General features: G+C 33.0%; 3 protein-coding genes across 3 annotated transcripts; all 3 read left to right on the top strand.

The window, feature by feature from the left end:
• The first annotated feature begins 528 nt into the window (after positions 1-528).
• On the top strand, positions 529-7,034 carry LOC125834946 (leucine-rich repeat receptor protein kinase MSP1-like). Its single transcript, XM_049514091.1, has 2 exons — positions 529-617; positions 3,041-7,034. Exon 2 carries the CDS (start codon positions 3,073-3,075, stop codon positions 6,883-6,885), a length of 3,813 nt encoding a protein of 1,270 aa, XP_049370048.1. The 5' UTR covers positions 529-617; positions 3,041-3,072; the 3' UTR covers positions 6,886-7,034.
• A 4,626-nt stretch (positions 7,035-11,660) lies between these two features.
• LOC125834904 (CRIB domain-containing protein RIC4-like) lies at positions 11,661-12,303 on the top strand. Its single transcript, XM_049514053.1, has 3 exons — positions 11,661-11,794; positions 11,869-11,991; positions 12,066-12,303. Exons 1-3 carry the CDS (start codon positions 11,674-11,676, stop codon positions 12,284-12,286), a joined length of 465 nt encoding a protein of 154 aa, XP_049370010.1. The 5' UTR covers positions 11,661-11,673; the 3' UTR covers positions 12,287-12,303.
• A 1,043-nt stretch (positions 12,304-13,346) lies between these two features.
• Positions 13,347-15,982, top strand: LOC125834897 (V-type proton ATPase subunit e1-like). The gene is made up of 4 exons (XM_049514045.1): positions 13,347-13,374; positions 13,471-13,589; positions 14,527-14,574; positions 15,635-15,982. The coding sequence occupies exons 2-4, from the start codon at positions 13,492-13,494 to the stop codon at positions 15,699-15,701; spliced, it is 213 nt and encodes a 70-aa protein (XP_049370002.1). The 5' UTR covers positions 13,347-13,374; positions 13,471-13,491; the 3' UTR covers positions 15,702-15,982.
• The last annotated feature ends 507 nt before the right edge of the window (positions 15,983-16,489 follow it).

The raw sequence follows: 16,489 nt of genomic DNA, 5'->3' as shown, positions 1-16,489 counted from the left end.
AGTTTTTTTATTTTTTTCGGATTAAGGATCATTTGTTAGAGTATATAAAAAAAATGTGTACATTATTAATCTATAGTATTAGTCATTTAAAAGATTTCAACATATGCATTAGATCGATTAATGACATAACTATCCTTGAAATCTTTGACCATTGAATAAGTTTGTGATATGAGTATAACTAATATAAACATTCGTAATACACTTTTGCATATTATTCTTATATACTCTATCGAACGACCCATTACGACCAAACACATGATAATAATGAGTGTAGTGCATAGCGCAAAGAGAAAGTGTTGTGTTCAAAAAGGGTGATGTCAGGTAATGGAGCAAAGAACGTAACCGTCCTTCTCAGAGTCCCTATTTTGGATGCATATCATATCAGTTCAGTGTCACGCCTTTTACACCACCTTGCCTGCCTGGCCCCTTCCTTCACACACCATTCATGAGTAGTAGTAGTAGTACTAGTACTGCAAAAAAGAATCAAATTTTCTGATACTACAGATTTCATTTTCAGTTTTCTGCTTTTTTTTTTCTTCAGTCTTGGTGTTTTCAGAAACAGCTCAACTCTGAAAACTCCATCATCAAACAGACCAGCTGCTGCTTCTTCTGAAAAGGTAGTTTTTTTTTTTTGGTTTCTAAGAACTCCATGTTTTAGTTAGTTTTTGTGGTTATAATTTTTTTGGGGTTGTGTTTTTGCTGCTGATTCTTTCATTACGTCCTTGCCTACATTGTGATTCTGTTTGTTTGTGTAGGTGGGATTTGTTGTTATCTGATTAGTTTCAATGTTGGTTCTTTTTTTGTGTGTGTTTTTCTTGAGTGTAAATGATGAGTGTGTGAGTTTTAAGAAATACCCACAAAGTGAATGGAACAGAATATCACACCATTGATGAGTAGTAGTAGAATATTACGAAAGAATCAAATTTTCTGAACTCCTGGTTTCAGATTACAGATTTCTTTGTCAGTTTCAGAGTTTTTGCTTTTGTGCTCTTTTCTTTGAGTTTTCGGTTTTCAAAAAGAGACCCCATCAATTGTACGGAACAACAGTTGCTGTTTTTTTCTGAAAAGCAGCTCTTTTTGAAGTTTTTAAAATTTCCAAGAACTCCATGTTGTAACTCAGTTTTTGTGCTTTTAATTCTTTTGGAGTGAAAGCAAGCAAACAACAATAATTCTTGGAGTGATTTTCTGCTGATACCTATTTGTTCTTTTAGCTCATTTGTGTAGCTGGGTTCTGTTGTATTTGATCAGTTTCAGTGTTTTTTGTTATGCTTTTCATGAGTGAATGATGAGTTTGTGAGTATTCAAAAACACCCATTGACAGCATCTTCTTCTTCTCCTGAAAGGTGGCTTTTTGGTTTCCAAGTACTCCATTTTTACTACCTTCTCTGTATTTTTAGCTCATTTTTGTTCATGGGTTGTATCTTTTTTTCTTTCCTTTTTTGATTTTATGCTGCTGCTTTTCAAAAACTTTCTGCCATCTTTTATTGGTTCTTAGTTCATTTTTTGTTAAGTGGTTCTTTTTTTGTTGTACTTTCTTTTTTCTCCTTTTCCATTTATGTGGTTTCTTTCCTTTCTATTTAGCTTGTAGCTAGGTTGAGAGTAATTTTATATATGTTGAAGAAAGTGATGTTTTTTATTAAGTATTTGCTTGAATTTGGAAAGAAAAAAAGAAAGACATAAAGAAGTGTTATGGGAGAGTCTCATTTTTAATCATTTTAGTCACACATAGCGTGTAGATTTATAAAGGTTTTCCTTTTTTTTCTCTTTTTTTGTATGGAACCCATTTTTCTGTTCTCCAGTTTTTGCTATTTTTAGCTAAATTTATGCGTGTGAGAATTGTTTAAAGATTTATGACCTTTTTTAAATTGGGAATATAACGTGCATATCAAATGTTCTTCAGATCTTTCTTGAGCCCAATGCCTAGTTATCTAATACTATAAAGTTATCAGCTTTAATTTTCTGGAGGGTCTATTTTTACTCCACAGTTTTGCCAAGCATAGATTCCTATTTTCACTGTTGTCTTTTTGTGACTTGTTGATTTAAGAGTAATAGTAACTGATAACCTTATTTGGCAATTTTGTTGGAGGTTTTGGTTTGACCATGAATATTGTGAGTATTTGAACAAAGTAGTAGTTTTTGTTTTCTGAAAAATAATATTTGAAAATTGAAATTGTGTTTGGTCGTGTATACAAATTGGAGTTTTATTTTATTTTAATTTTTGTGAGTAATTTGGAGTGAAAAAAAGTACCATCTTTGCTTAACTCCGGAAAAAAGTTTTTAAAAATCATTGGTCAAACACACACTTAGCTTTAGTTCTGCTGAAAAATGACAACTTTTTTAGTATAGTAGTTGTTTGTACTTTGTATGAAGCATTAATGGAGCAATTTAATTAGTAATTACTGGCTTTAACTGAAGGTTTAACAGGGAAATATATTACAGAAGATCAAACATTACCATGTTTGTGATGGATAAATATTATGGTTAAACACAATATAATGATGTCTTTAAGCCTGTTTTCTGTACTTTCCAGGCACTATGAGTACCCTGGTCTTGGATATTTACTTCTCATAAATCAATTCTTGACACCATTTCATAATCTCTTAAGAGAATATCTAATAATTTGTTCTATTATATGACACAAATAGATTTGAATTTTTTTTTTTTTTTTTTGCTTTATTATAGGAGAGTTTCGTGCGGGTGTCTTTGAGTTTAGCAAGTTTCTTGGGTGATTGAGTTGGTACATTTAACTTGAAGGTGCACACTGCATTTCATGTAAAAATTAATTGAAGAATGTATTTTCTTCCAGCTTCTTCATGAACTTCAGTCTGTCAAATCTGCATATCTGCAAATTGACTTCATATTTTTTTTTTTTTGCTGATTGTTGTTGATCGAAGAAGCTAATTCCCCCCTATCATGGCTTTACTAAACAAATGAATTAAGGTGTTTGTTTGTGTGTAGATTTTTGTTCATCTTGGTATGATGCATATTTGATTTCACTTTATAGCTTTGTTTTTCATCTTATTCATGGAATACCTTGCAGGTTGTTGTTTGAAACTACAGTGAACCAGCATAATGACAAACAAAGCTTCAACATGGGAGGCTTGTGTACTAATGATCATTCTTCTCTGCTTTATACAACAACCAGTAGTCACAACTGGCTATTTGGTCAATGACATGGAGTTACTGAAGGCCTTACGAAATTCTCTTGTCCTGAAAAGGGATGTTATTCCCAGTTGGTTTGATACAAAGACTACTCCATGCAATTGGACCGGCATAAAGTGTGAAGGTGAACGTGTCATCCAGATTGACTTTCCATGTACAGGATCACCGCTAAATGTACCATTTCCTGGAAATATTGGAAAATTTAGGTCCCTCAAGCACCTGAACCTCAGCCATTGTGCCCTCACTGGTACTATACCTACAGATGTTTGGAGTCTGGAGAAAATGGAGACACTAGACTTGACTGACAACAGGTTAACAGGCGAGCTGCCTCCAACTATATCTAACCTGAGAAACCTGAGATATCTTGTACTCGACGATAATGGTTTCTCAGGCAGTTTACCATTAACAATTTGTGAGCTAAAGGAGCTCAGGGAACTATCAGTTCATGCAAACTCTTTTACTGGCAATCTTCCTGGTGAGATTGGAAACATGGAGAAGTTGCAGTCTCTTGATTTCAGTTCAAATTTCTTCTCTGGTAATCTACCTTCCAGCCTAGGTAATTTGATGGAGCTTCTATTTGTTGATGCCAGTCAAAACAACTTGACTGGATTGATATTTCCAGAAATTGGAAAACTAGGGATGCTTAGAATTCTCTCTCTCTCATCCAACATGTTGTCTGGACCTATTCCTGCAACAATTGGCCATCTGAAGCAGCTGCAGGTACTTGATCTCCAAAACTGCAAATTCACTGGAAGTATTCCTGAAGAGATTTCTGAATTGAGTAATTTGAATTACTTGAATGTAGCACAGAATGAATTCGATGGAGAGCTTCCCTCAAGCATTGGAAAGCTAGAAAATTTGCTTTACCTTATTGCTTCAAATGCTGGATTGTCTGGAACAATCCCTTCAGAGTTGGGGAACTGCAAAAGGCTCAAATCAATAAATTTGTCCTTTAACTCATTTTCAGGGGCATTACCTGATGAACTTTCTGGGTTGGATTCACTTAAATCACTTGTGCTTGATTCAAACTGCTTATCAGGCCCCCTGCCTATGTGGATTTCCAACTGGACGCAAGTAGAGTCAATAATGGTGTCAAAGAATTTCCTAAGTGGACCTCTCCCACCACTGTATCTCCCTTTGCTATCTGTTCTTGATGTCAGTGCTAACAGTCTATCTGGTGAGTTGTCTTCAGAGATATGTGGTGCCAAATCATTGAGCGTGCTGGTGTTGTCGGATAACAATTTCACTGGTGACATCCAAAGTACTTTCACGAACTGTTCATGCCTCACAGACTTGGTGTTGTCTGGAAACAATCTCTCAGGTAAACTGCCTTCTTATCTAGGGGAGCTTCAGCTCATTACTCTTGAGCTATCGAAAAACCAATTCTCTGGGATGGTACCAGATGAACTATGGGAGTCAAAAACATTAATGGGGATCTCACTCGGCAACAATATGCTTGAAGGTCCAATTCCAGCTACTATTGCAAAACTTTCAACCCTCCAGAGATTGCAACTTGATAATAATCAGTTTGAAGGAAGCATACCGCGTACCATTGGTAACTTGAAGAACCTGACCAATCTCTCTCTTCATGGTAACAAGTTAACTGGAGGTATTCCATTGGAGCTTTTTGAATGTACAAAGTTGGTATCTCTTGATCTTGGTGCAAACAGTCTTTCAGGTGAAATTCCAAGATCAATAGCTAAGCTGAAATTGCTAGACAATTTGGTTCTGTCTAACAATCAGTTTTCTGGCCCTATACCTGAGGAAATTTGTTCTGGGTTCCAGAATATGCCTTTACCAGACTCTGAGTTCACCCAGCATTATGGCATGCTCGATTTGTCCAACAATGAACTAGCTGGGTCCATCCCACACTCAATTAAGGATTGCATAGTTGTGACAGAACTACTTCTACAGGGAAATAAGCTCACGGGAAGCATTCCTCCTGAAATTTCTCAGCTCGGTAATTTAACAATGCTTGATCTATCTTTCAATTCCTTGACAGGTCCAGTGTTTCCTCAGTTGTTTCCAATGTCAAGCCTCCAAGGTCTCATACTTTCTCATAACCAGATAAGTGGATCTATTCCTGATAATCTCGACTCTATGATGCCAAGTTTAGTCAAGCTAGACCTTTCAAGTAACTGGTTGAGTGGCTCATTGCCGCCTTCTGCATTTAGGCTCAAAAGTTTGACTTACCTGGACATCAGCATGAATTCTTTCTCAGGCTCGCTGTCTTTTAACGTTGGAATCTCCAGCTCTTTGTTGGTCTTAAATGCTAGCAACAACCAACTCTCTGGTGCTCTTGATGATTCTCTCTCTAATCTGACATCCTTGTCCAAGCTAGATCTCCATAACAACTCAATCACAGACAACTTGCCACCATCACTTTCAGCTCTTGCTTCCCTGATATATCTTGACTTATCCAGCAACAGTTTTCAAAAGTCCTTTCCTTGTAGTATTTGTGACATAGAAGGCCTTGTTTTTTCCAATTTCTCTGGCAACAAATTCATTGACCTAGCCCCTGATGTGTGCACTAAGGCTAGGAAATGCATACCAAGTGAGCCTGTTTTACCTCCCAGGGAAAACTATCCATCTGCACCAGTTCTAAGCCATGCATCTGTCTTGGGCATTGCCTTGGGTGCATCGATCCTTTCTCTTGTGGTGCTAATTGTAGTTCTCAGATGGAGAATGCTGAGACAAGAAGCTGTACTTGTTGACAGAGGTAAAGGTAAGCAAGGAAAGAAAACTGACCCCACATCTACTGATGAGCTTTTGATTAAGAAGCCAAAGGAGCATCTGAGTATCAACATTGCAACCTTTGAGCAGTCTTTGTTACGGATTAACCCTACAGCTATTCTCTCAGCCACTGAGAACTTCAGCAAGAGTTACATCATTGGTGATGGTGGTTTTGGTACTGTATACAAAGCCAAACTTCCTGAGGGCCAGACCATTGCTGTCAAGAGGCTGAACGGAGGCCACATGCATGGTGATCGCGAGTTCTTTGCTGAAATGGAAACAATTGGTAAAGTAAAACATGAAAATCTGGTGCCATTGCTTGGTTATTGTGTCTTTGCAGATGAGAGGTTCTTGATATATGAATACATGGAGAATGGAAGCCTTGATTTCTGGTTGAGAAACCAAGCAGATGCAGTAGAAGCACTTGACTGGCCAACTCGTTTCAAGATTTGTCTAGGGTCAGCTGTCGGACTTTCCTTTCTACACCATGGTTTTGTTCCACACATCATCCACAGAGACATCAAGTCAAGCAACATACTCCTAGACAAGAACTTTGAACCGCGAGTCTCTGACTTTGGGCTGGCTCGAATAATTAGTGCTTGTGAGAGCCATGTTAGCACAATCCTTGCTGGTACATTCGGGTACATACCTCCTGAGTATGGACAAACCATGACGGCCACAACCAAGGGTGACATCTACAGCTTTGGAGTGGTGATGTTGGAACTGGTAACAGGAAGGGCACCAACAGGACAGGCTGATGTTGAAGGAGGCAATCTTGTTGGCTGGGTGAGATGGATGGTTTCAAATGGCAGGGAGATTGAAACGTTGGATCCATTTATTTCTGGTTCAGGATTATTGAATGATCAAATGCTGCGCGTTCTTTCCATTGCAAGGTTATGCACCAGCGATGAGCCATGGAAGCGACCATCAATGCTTGAAGTGGTGAAACTGTTGAAGGAGGCAAAGAACAATGGTGCTTGTGGAGTGTGATTGAACATCAAACACATAAACATGACTAGTTTATTACAAGTCACAACAAAAGGTAATGAAAGGAAGGTGTAATAGGATTATAGTACTTCTCTTATGTTATGCAGCTATCTGTATTATGAGTTTATACAGGTCAGACAGATGTAAGTTATGTTGGAAACAAACTATGTTGTTCCCTTTAATTTGAGATATAGAAGTTTATGCATGTGACTTGTAAATCATAACCTTTCACTTGGAAGGATTATAGTTTTAATTTCCTCATACAGATGACAAAGCAAGGAAATCATACTCCCTTGATTGCTAATCCCGAAATTAAAAACTCAACAATATAATCCTACATTGCATGTTATGTTTATTTCTTATCCCATAAACCAAATGATGGGTATAACAATTAATTAATCAATTTTTAGGTTATATTTTTCATATTTTTTATTAATCAATTACTCATTTTCGGGATTTATCGAATTTTTTTAAAAAAAAAATTGTTGAAATTGTTGAATTTAAGGTTACTTTATTTATTTGTGAATTTTTGGCGTTAATTTTATATTTTTTATTAGTCAATTACTCATTTTCGAGATTTACCGAAAAAAATTTGTTGAAAACGGGTCGGGTAGTTTATTTAAAAGGGGGCATATCTAGACCTTTTCGAATAGTTTAGGGGTATATTTGACCTTTTTCCCTTTAATATAAATGTCACGTGGTAATGTAAAAATGACGTGACAATTCCATTTGGCATTTAATGCCCATAAGGGCATATCTAGATGAAAAGTTGGACGGTGAGGGCACGAGTGAGCCAAACTTTAAACGGGGAGTATATCTAGACCTTTTCGAATAGTTTAGGAGCATATTTGACCATTTTCCCATTAATCAATAGCATAATAATAATAATAATAATAATAATAATAATAATAATAATAATAATAAAATTTTAAAAAAAAAATGGATGTCTCTTGAGATCTTCATACAAGACAAAATGGAGCGTGTTCACGAGATTAGAGTTGGTTTAATTTGTGGGGTCTGCTTAATTATTTGGACAAGTAATCAGCCAAAATTAGGCACCTAACTACTACTACTCTAACCGAAGGAGTACATATAAGAACAATCATATCATATCATATCATATATTATTATGAGTGAAAAGCTTCAAAGTAAAAAGTTGAATTATCATTTTACCCTTATACTAAATTAAATTTTGATTAATTATTTAATTAAATAAAAATATTTTAATTACATAATGGTGTATATATATATATATATCAAATTATACTATATCCTTCTGTTTAATTTTCTAAAGTATTTAAAGTTAGGGAGAAAGTTTTAATTTATGTAGTCAATGTCTTTCAATTACGTAAGGCAAATGATCAGATTTTTTAAAGTCTATCTATTACTCCTATTTATTCATGCATCACTTAATTACTGAAGTTGAAAGGTTTTTTCAGTTTTTAAATTTTGAACACACTAAACTTACATTCAATTACAATGAATATGGTAAATGAAAAGATCACTTTTTTGAACTTTCATATGTCACTTCAACCTTTCTAATTAACTTGAATTATTTTCATCTTCCACATATTATTGAAATGTATAGATATTTAAGACATGTAGAAAGAAAATAACAACACAAATCAAGAGCACTCAAAAGTACAAGAATTCATATTCCAACCCTTTTTTCTTGGAATGAAAATTTTCTTGGTCTTCTCTATTGCATGAAACTATATGATGGCACACAAAGATTCTAATACATTTGAAAGTGTTATTTTGACAATTAGATGGATGTACAATAAATCCATTGAAAGAGTAAGTCACAATTTAGCTATCAATTTTTTCCGTTTTAGTTTTGTTAATTATATAATTATTCCTTCTATATTTAATGATTTGTTTGTTATATTTAGATAATATGTTGGTATATTAATAGAAAAAAAGTAAGGTGGACTACAATTATGTTGTTCATAATATTTTTTATATTTCTTTGATTGTTTGTCATTGTATAAAATTAATTTCATTGTGTATGTTCTTTTTGGCTATATATGATACGATCCTAATGCATAATTTTTCTTTCTGATATGGTGTCCTCTCTTCAATCTTTTTGTGTTATATTACATTGTGTGATAAGTTTTCATTGTATTTGTCCAATTTTTTTCCTACGAAGGTTGTTTTTGATTGAAGGGTAAAAAAGATTTAAACAACATAGTATAAAGTTGGATTATCACTTTATTCCTATGTTAAATCAAAATATTATAAAACATTTACTTAATTAAATATTAAATAGTAATCATTCTATATGCTACACTAAATATTAAAAATCTGAAAATGTTAAGTCAAAAAGTTGAAAGACAAAATATTCATAAAAAAATATTAGGCATTTCTACCCTTTTAAAGACTAAAATAGTTTCATTTTTTAAAATACATTTCATTATACTAAAAAGTAAATTATTTTATTATGAGACCATTGAGTTAAATCAATATATAAAGATCATAATGCCCATTAAAGATTAAATGATTATTTAAATATCTAAGTGTAAATTATTCCTTCATTTTATTAAAGGAATGTTGATTGAAAAGATGGAGGATCTTGCAATGTTTCATCGATAATAATTTAGATAAATTATTTGGTGCAACTTTAATTGCTACTATTATTTTGAATAACAATTGCAGTTATTGTATTCTTTCTTTTCATTGTGATAAGGAATAATATATTCATCTTCATAACTTACACTATCTAATTATCCTATTTTTATCCATATAAATTTATCTTTATTTGTTTCATGAGTACCCTAACTAAGGTTATTCTTTCATTCTATAGTTTAAATAGTGTACCGCTTATATCATTATTGTTCTATTTGATTCATACTTTAACTAAATGAAGAAGACTCTTGAATTATAATTGCTTATGGGAGAAGTGTCAGCACTAACTCGAAAAAATATATAGTGATTTTGTATTTCTTTTTTCATATACATATTGTTATGATTAAAGTCTTAAAAAGAATGTATATGTTGTTGCATGATTTTTTCTGTGTTTATTTTTGTATGTGTTGTCTCTATTAAACTTCTTTAATTTGATTTTCTATAAATTTCTGATTGTTCTAAGTGTATTTTTATTTAGGCTAAAATTAATCTTTTCTGACTATATACAATGCAAATTGGCTAATTACTATCTAAAGTTCTAAATTTACAGTTTGTTGATAAATTTTAAACATTAAAATAAGATTCCTCATTTGATGCTTCATGTCACAATTTTAAAATTTTATTTGTAATTGTTGCATTTTATTATTCGTTACATGCATGTACATGTAGTTGTTCTAATGAATATATAAAGGTCTAATTCATCGGTGACCCCTTAAAGTTGGCACGAAATTTCATTTAGACACCTTAACTGGACAATGTTCATTTTAAACACCTTATGTTGGCTCCTATTGTGTCATTGTGATATTTTTTGCATACATGGCTTAGCAAGTGTAATACACTCATTGACCGCACGTGAAAATCTTATTTAGTCAACTTTTTAATTTTTTTCTTCTTTTTCTTCTTCATTTTAAGCCATCATTTTTGCAAACTTAAACATCCAACAATGGTTAATAAATATAGTTACAATAAGATGATGAAAAATATTTTAGAAATATAAGAATAAACCAATTTCGAGATTTAAGTATTAAATTATTCATGAACGGTGTGTAAGTGCGTGTGTGCCCAGATGTTATGCAAAAAAAAAAAGGGATTTGGACAAAAAAAATCAGGGGAGGAACGGGGGTGTCTGCAAGTGGGTAGGTATTTGGAGAAGTCAGTGTGGAGTGGGCACGGGGTATTTTTCTGCAAATGGGTAGGAGGGGTGTTTCTGCAAGGTAGGGAGAAATCGTGTGTGTGTGGAGGGGGGGGGGGGGTATGAGTGGATTTTATTTTATTTTTTGGGGTAAAATTCTATATGTTATTCATTCATTGGTCACTTTTTATTTTTATTCAAAATTCATTATTTAAGAATTGCTTTTGACACAAATGACAAGTGTCATCATTTAATTTGTCACATGACACGTCATTCGCAAGTGTAACACACACCTCATATAAAAAAAGTATCAAAATGATACAATTGAACTCTACATGAGATATCTAGAATGAACATCGTCTAGTTGAGAAGTCCAAGTGAAACTTCGTACCAACTTTAAGGGGTCACCGATGGATTAGGCCTTTTTTTAACATACACGCTATGTCTATAATCTATATATTGGAGGGACCGGAGGAGTTGAACATATTAAATTAAAGTAAACATAATTAACTCCCTTAATCAAAAATAACTTCGTGCCAAACCAAACCAAGTCACGCCACGACATCTATCGTTCATGCAAGACAAATAGACCAGGTACGTTTTCACGAGCGGAATAGTTGTAGTTGGACCACACAAGAAAGGTAGTTATGTAGAGTTGGTCTGTGGGCTCAACTTGTTTTTGTTAGAGAAATGGACACCTAATCAGCTAAAATTAGGCACCACTACTTGTAACTGTTTAACAACCTAACTACTATTCTAACCCACCTATTATTCTCTTCAATTTATTTTAAATTACTAATTAATATAATACCCGTGCATAAAACTTAAACTCTATTCTTATTAATTATGTGTCTCATATCATTTTCTATACATTCAAAATCATTCCATCTTCTTTATAAAGCCATTTGGTCTATACTCTCTACTAATATAAACTCCATTTATCTCTTCAACTCTTGCTATTTTCTCATGTGATCTTCTTTTATTATTACACACACACATATATATATATACTTCTAGGCATGAAGGAGAGATCCATGGAGAAGTTTGTTGTGTTTCCATTCTCTTTAGGATGTGTTTCTGAATCAAGTGTTCCAGTGGTCAATACCAACAAAAGCCACAACACAAACAATTCTCAATTAAATCACCTTCCAACAAGTATGTTGTTTGTATGTTTTACTTCATTATCTTAATAAAAATTCTGACTCTTCGATTTCTGTGATTTTGTGAAGAAAGACAAGTAGGAGATCAAAGTCCATCAAAAGTGAAAATAAATGGAGTTTTGGTGAGACGACGAATTTCTCAAGGAGTAGACACATTCAAAAGGAATTTCAAAGGTTTCTATCAATTATTTGGTAAGTATTATAGTTTTTTGTACTCATATTAGGTAATTTTTGAGTAATTTCTTGATATTTTTTTTATGTTGCAGTGTACAAAGAAGAGATTGAAGAAATGGAGATGGAAATAGGTTATCCAACAGATGTGAAGCATGTAACACATATAGGATGGGATGGATCTACAAAAAATAATCCTATGATTAAAAACTGGGATAATTCAAAGGAATCTGATTTACTTTCATTTCCTTCTATTTCTATTCAACAATTTGAACTTGCTATGGCTTCACAAGCTGGTGGATCCTCTAGGTTTTAGTAGTTGCAACTAATTTTTTATGCAACTTTCTTTTTGTTTTTCGTTTGATGTTGATAAGTAACTTTTGTTTTACATTGGACGATAATAAAATGCTCTCTAACAAATTGACTTCATATTTAGAGCTCTCCATTGTCATTTTATCTTTTGTTTTTGTTGTTGTTTTCATGAGTGTATGGAGAGAACATTTGTATTGTATTGATGTGTGGAAATTAAATGTATATAATTAATGTCAAAATTAGTAGGGAAGTTGTCACTTTTTTCCCTTCTCTATTTCCTTTATGCAATTCAAATTCATTATCGTTGAAAACTAGCTAATTCAAAGTTTCAAAATTTATATATGTACGAAAAAAGAATTGTAGTTAAAATAAATATTGGAAAGGAATTGATAATTGATTGAGTTTTATTTAAGTTAAAACTTTAGTCTCTTGAAGGGGGTGGGGTGGGGTATTTGAGTTTCCAAGATAGAGATCTTATGGTTGGAGGATTTGGAAAAAATAATATTGTTGTTGCTTGAACAACGACTTTTATTTTTTAAAATTCAGAGTAAATTGAATCATTTCGCACAATTTAAGAAAAGTTAGGCTTTTTTACTTTTAGCAAAAGGCTTATTGTTGGTATTATTAATGAAAAACAAATTATTTAGACTAATTATATTACAAGTAGTATATTTGAACGTAATTATTGACATAAAGTAAATTTAAATATTTTGCAAACTTTTAGAATATACTTTTGACATTTTTCCTATATAAAAAAAGAAGAAATATTTCCATCTATTTTTACCCTATATACTTTTATTGGATAGTTTGATTAATTTTTTTTACTATGTATAAATATCAAATATGTACTTCTACTTTTACTTACGCATTTGGTTAGTTAAATTAATTTTTTACTACGTACCATATAAAAAAAATCAAGCACTTCGAGCAAAAATTAAAATATCAAATATTTTCAAAATACTTTAATTTCTAAATCTAAAAAAATACCAGTATTTCATTATTTTTCAGATCACCGTTTGTGCTTCTCCTTCATCATCCCTAATTCCCTATTATTACAATTTTTTTCTGAAATTCTGCATAAAATCAGATTTGGTAATAATATTTTATTTATTTTTCTAGTTATCTTGTTAGTATATTATATATATTTTGTCCTAATTAACCAATTTTGAAATTATAATGTTGTTGCAGAATTTGTGAGATCGGAAGGAAATGGGGTTCGCCGTGACAAGTTTAATTTTTGTTGTGGTCGGAGTTATTGCATCATTCGGTGCCGGAATCTGCTGCAACAGAGGCCCTTCAACTAATTTGTATGTGAAAATTTCTTCAGATTCTGTTTGGGGTTATTGTTGTTCATTATTATGGGAATTGTTTGATTTAACTAGCTTTATAATCAGAATAAGTGTTTGTTGGTGTATTAGGAAGTTATAATTTGCTAAAGTAAGTAACTTTTTGTTTCAATTCGGTGTCCGCATTGGAGGGCAATGCCCGAGACGTCTGGTTAAGGCTGGAGGGATGCCAACTATCCCAACATAACTCATGTTGGTCTTTTACATACTTTTTGATATTGCATAAGTTGTCCATTTGTTTTGTGCTTAAGACTTTGTTATGTCTTGCTTAGATTGATTGGAGAAGTCTATCAAAAAATGTTTCTTTTCCCTTTGAATAAAGTTGGTGTTGAGCCAGCTTGATTGTTCCGTCGAGGACTTCCATCCCTTTCACCAATGTTGGTACTAGATAACTCTACCAACCAAGGTTTTGGTATACTTATAATTTGCTTGACTATTAGTAAGTGAAAGATCAATTTAATTGTTTAAACATTCCCATTATAATCACTTCTCGGCTCCTTCGTAATGTTAAGATTGCAATTTAAACAAAAGAAAAACACTAAAAGCAGTAAAGATTAGTCTTGGTAGAGTTAAATATTTGAAATCATTTGAGAACAAATCGTAAAATCAAAGGGGTTTCAAATTCATCTACCCTCACTTTGTGGTTTGAGTATCTGTATAGTCCTTGTAGAGTTGAGCATAGACTTGACTTATGCTGGATTTCTTATTTGGCCAATTTAGATAACTGAGAGAACCAAACACGTTTTAGCAAACAGAACTGATGCAATTATGAATTTTTTGTTTGGTTTTTCTTCTTCCATGAATTGTCTTTATACATTTACTGCCATCTTCCAAGCTTTGTAGGAACTGAAACTTTGAGCTCTGTTGCAACATCTCTAACTAAACTTTGGTGATGCAGGTTACACCTGACATTGATTATCACTGCTACAGTGTGCTGTTGGATGATGTGAGTCTCTCACTCTCCCTATCATACACACACACACGTACACCCCTACCCAAAAAAAGGAAAAAAGAAAAAGAAAAACACACTTTTAACATGCACAGGGTCAATTAAAGAGCAAGACATGGTACATACTGCAATATATTCCTTGAATGTTGACGTATCAGTTCACGTGTTTGACCTGAAACAAGAAACTAGTTAAGTCTTAATCTGAATTTTCTAAATTACATTTTGTGGCTCAAGTCTTTTGATGTTCAAAGGGGTCGCATGGTTAATCACTCATTCATTGTATGTGTTATGTAGACTACTCTTTCAGGCTTTCAGCTTAGTGCATATTTTGGTTTACTAGTTGTTTAATATATTGTCTGCACTCTCGAAATTGCCTGAGTGTGCATAAAATATGCAGAGGGTTGTTAGATTTATCTGTTTTTGGATATTGGGATGCTGCTGCAATGAAAAACATATAGTCTTTTAAGGAGTTGGCTGGTTATGTAGTTGATCCATGTACTCATAGTTCTTGGATAGATGACTGCTTACATGATGATTTTCTTTCTAGGATTCACTTTGAATTTCTTCATTTTAAAGAGAGATGTTGTGGAGTTCATAACTTCAGTTGCTATAGGTCCATTATATCTGTTTTTCTTCTGTTCTGCAATATTAAAGAACCCTCCTATGAAAAAAAAGTTAAATAGGACCTCGTATAATTTTAATCACTTTTCTGCATAAGCCACCAAAATTCTCCTCCTGCCGGAGGCTATATATGTTGCTAGTTCTGTCTATCTTACAGCAGGAGAGAATACTAGTTCATAGTTTGCCTTTGTTATGCTTTGCTACCCTTGGAAGTGATTCCATTTACAATAGAAACTTAATATTGCTTCTTTACCTTTTCATCAAAATATTAGTTGAGTTGTTACCCATTTGCGCTGGCGATTGGATATAACAAGCGAGAGCTCTGAGTTAACAAATTCAACCAACATTAGTGACATATCCATGGAACTTTAACTAAATCTAATGATCAGTAGATTACTCAGAAAAAATTCATTCTTTTTATGTCTTTTATGGATAGGTGGGCAATTGTGTACCTTGCGCAGTTGAAACCGCTCATTGTACCAATCTTGAGTGAAGGAGAGTGAGATGCTCATGGAAGATTTGATGAGGGGAAGGAGTATTTTGAGGCATGTAGTAGCTGAAGATACTGTTGTATTAAAATTTCTGTGTTCTTATATATAGTAGTAACAATTTCGAGTCATTTTGTAGATTCATAGTACTATGTTTTCCAGTTCGAAATCCTTTTGGGAAACCTTTCTGAGCTTTTGAACTAATGGCAATAATAACAGTGGATGATGTAACTGGTAGCTCTTACTCTTTTTTTTTTTTTTTCTGAAATAAAATCATTATCCATCTGCATTTGTTACATTTTTTCTTTTATCATGTATATTCTCAGTAAACTTTCTAGTTCTTTCATTACTAATTTCTTCTATACAAATGTCTTATAACTTGAAAATAAAGGTATGATTTTTAAAATTCTTCACTATGATGACTATGATGACCACATTGAAAGTGTTACGAGATAGTAATAGTCTTGGTGGATAAATTTATTGTGTGTTTGCGATGATGAAAAGTAACAAGCAGCTTGAGGTGCGCGTAATTTGATCCGAATATGATAATTATGAAAAGTAGTACATTAAGTCAATGATAGTCCGCCTTTTGAATTTGTCAAATAATATACCATCACATACAAAATATTTTGAGGTTGCTATTACTAAATTCAATTGGTAAAAGTAATTATCAAGTACTCCATAAGACTAAAAAATTATGTCCGAAAGACATATTTAGTTGTAATAAAAGTTGAGAAATGCAATTATACATAATAATTTGTTTTAAAACCTTAAAGAGGGTATTGTTCCAAATAGTCACATTC

Source organism: Solanum verrucosum, unplaced genomic scaffold (genome assembly GCF_900185275.1).
Source record: "Solanum verrucosum unplaced genomic scaffold, falcon-dt-bn FXZP01000184.1, whole genome shotgun sequence".
Classification (NCBI taxonomy): Eukaryota; Viridiplantae; Streptophyta; class Magnoliopsida; order Solanales; family Solanaceae; genus Solanum; species Solanum verrucosum.
This window is presented reverse-complemented; position numbering and strand designations above follow the sequence as displayed.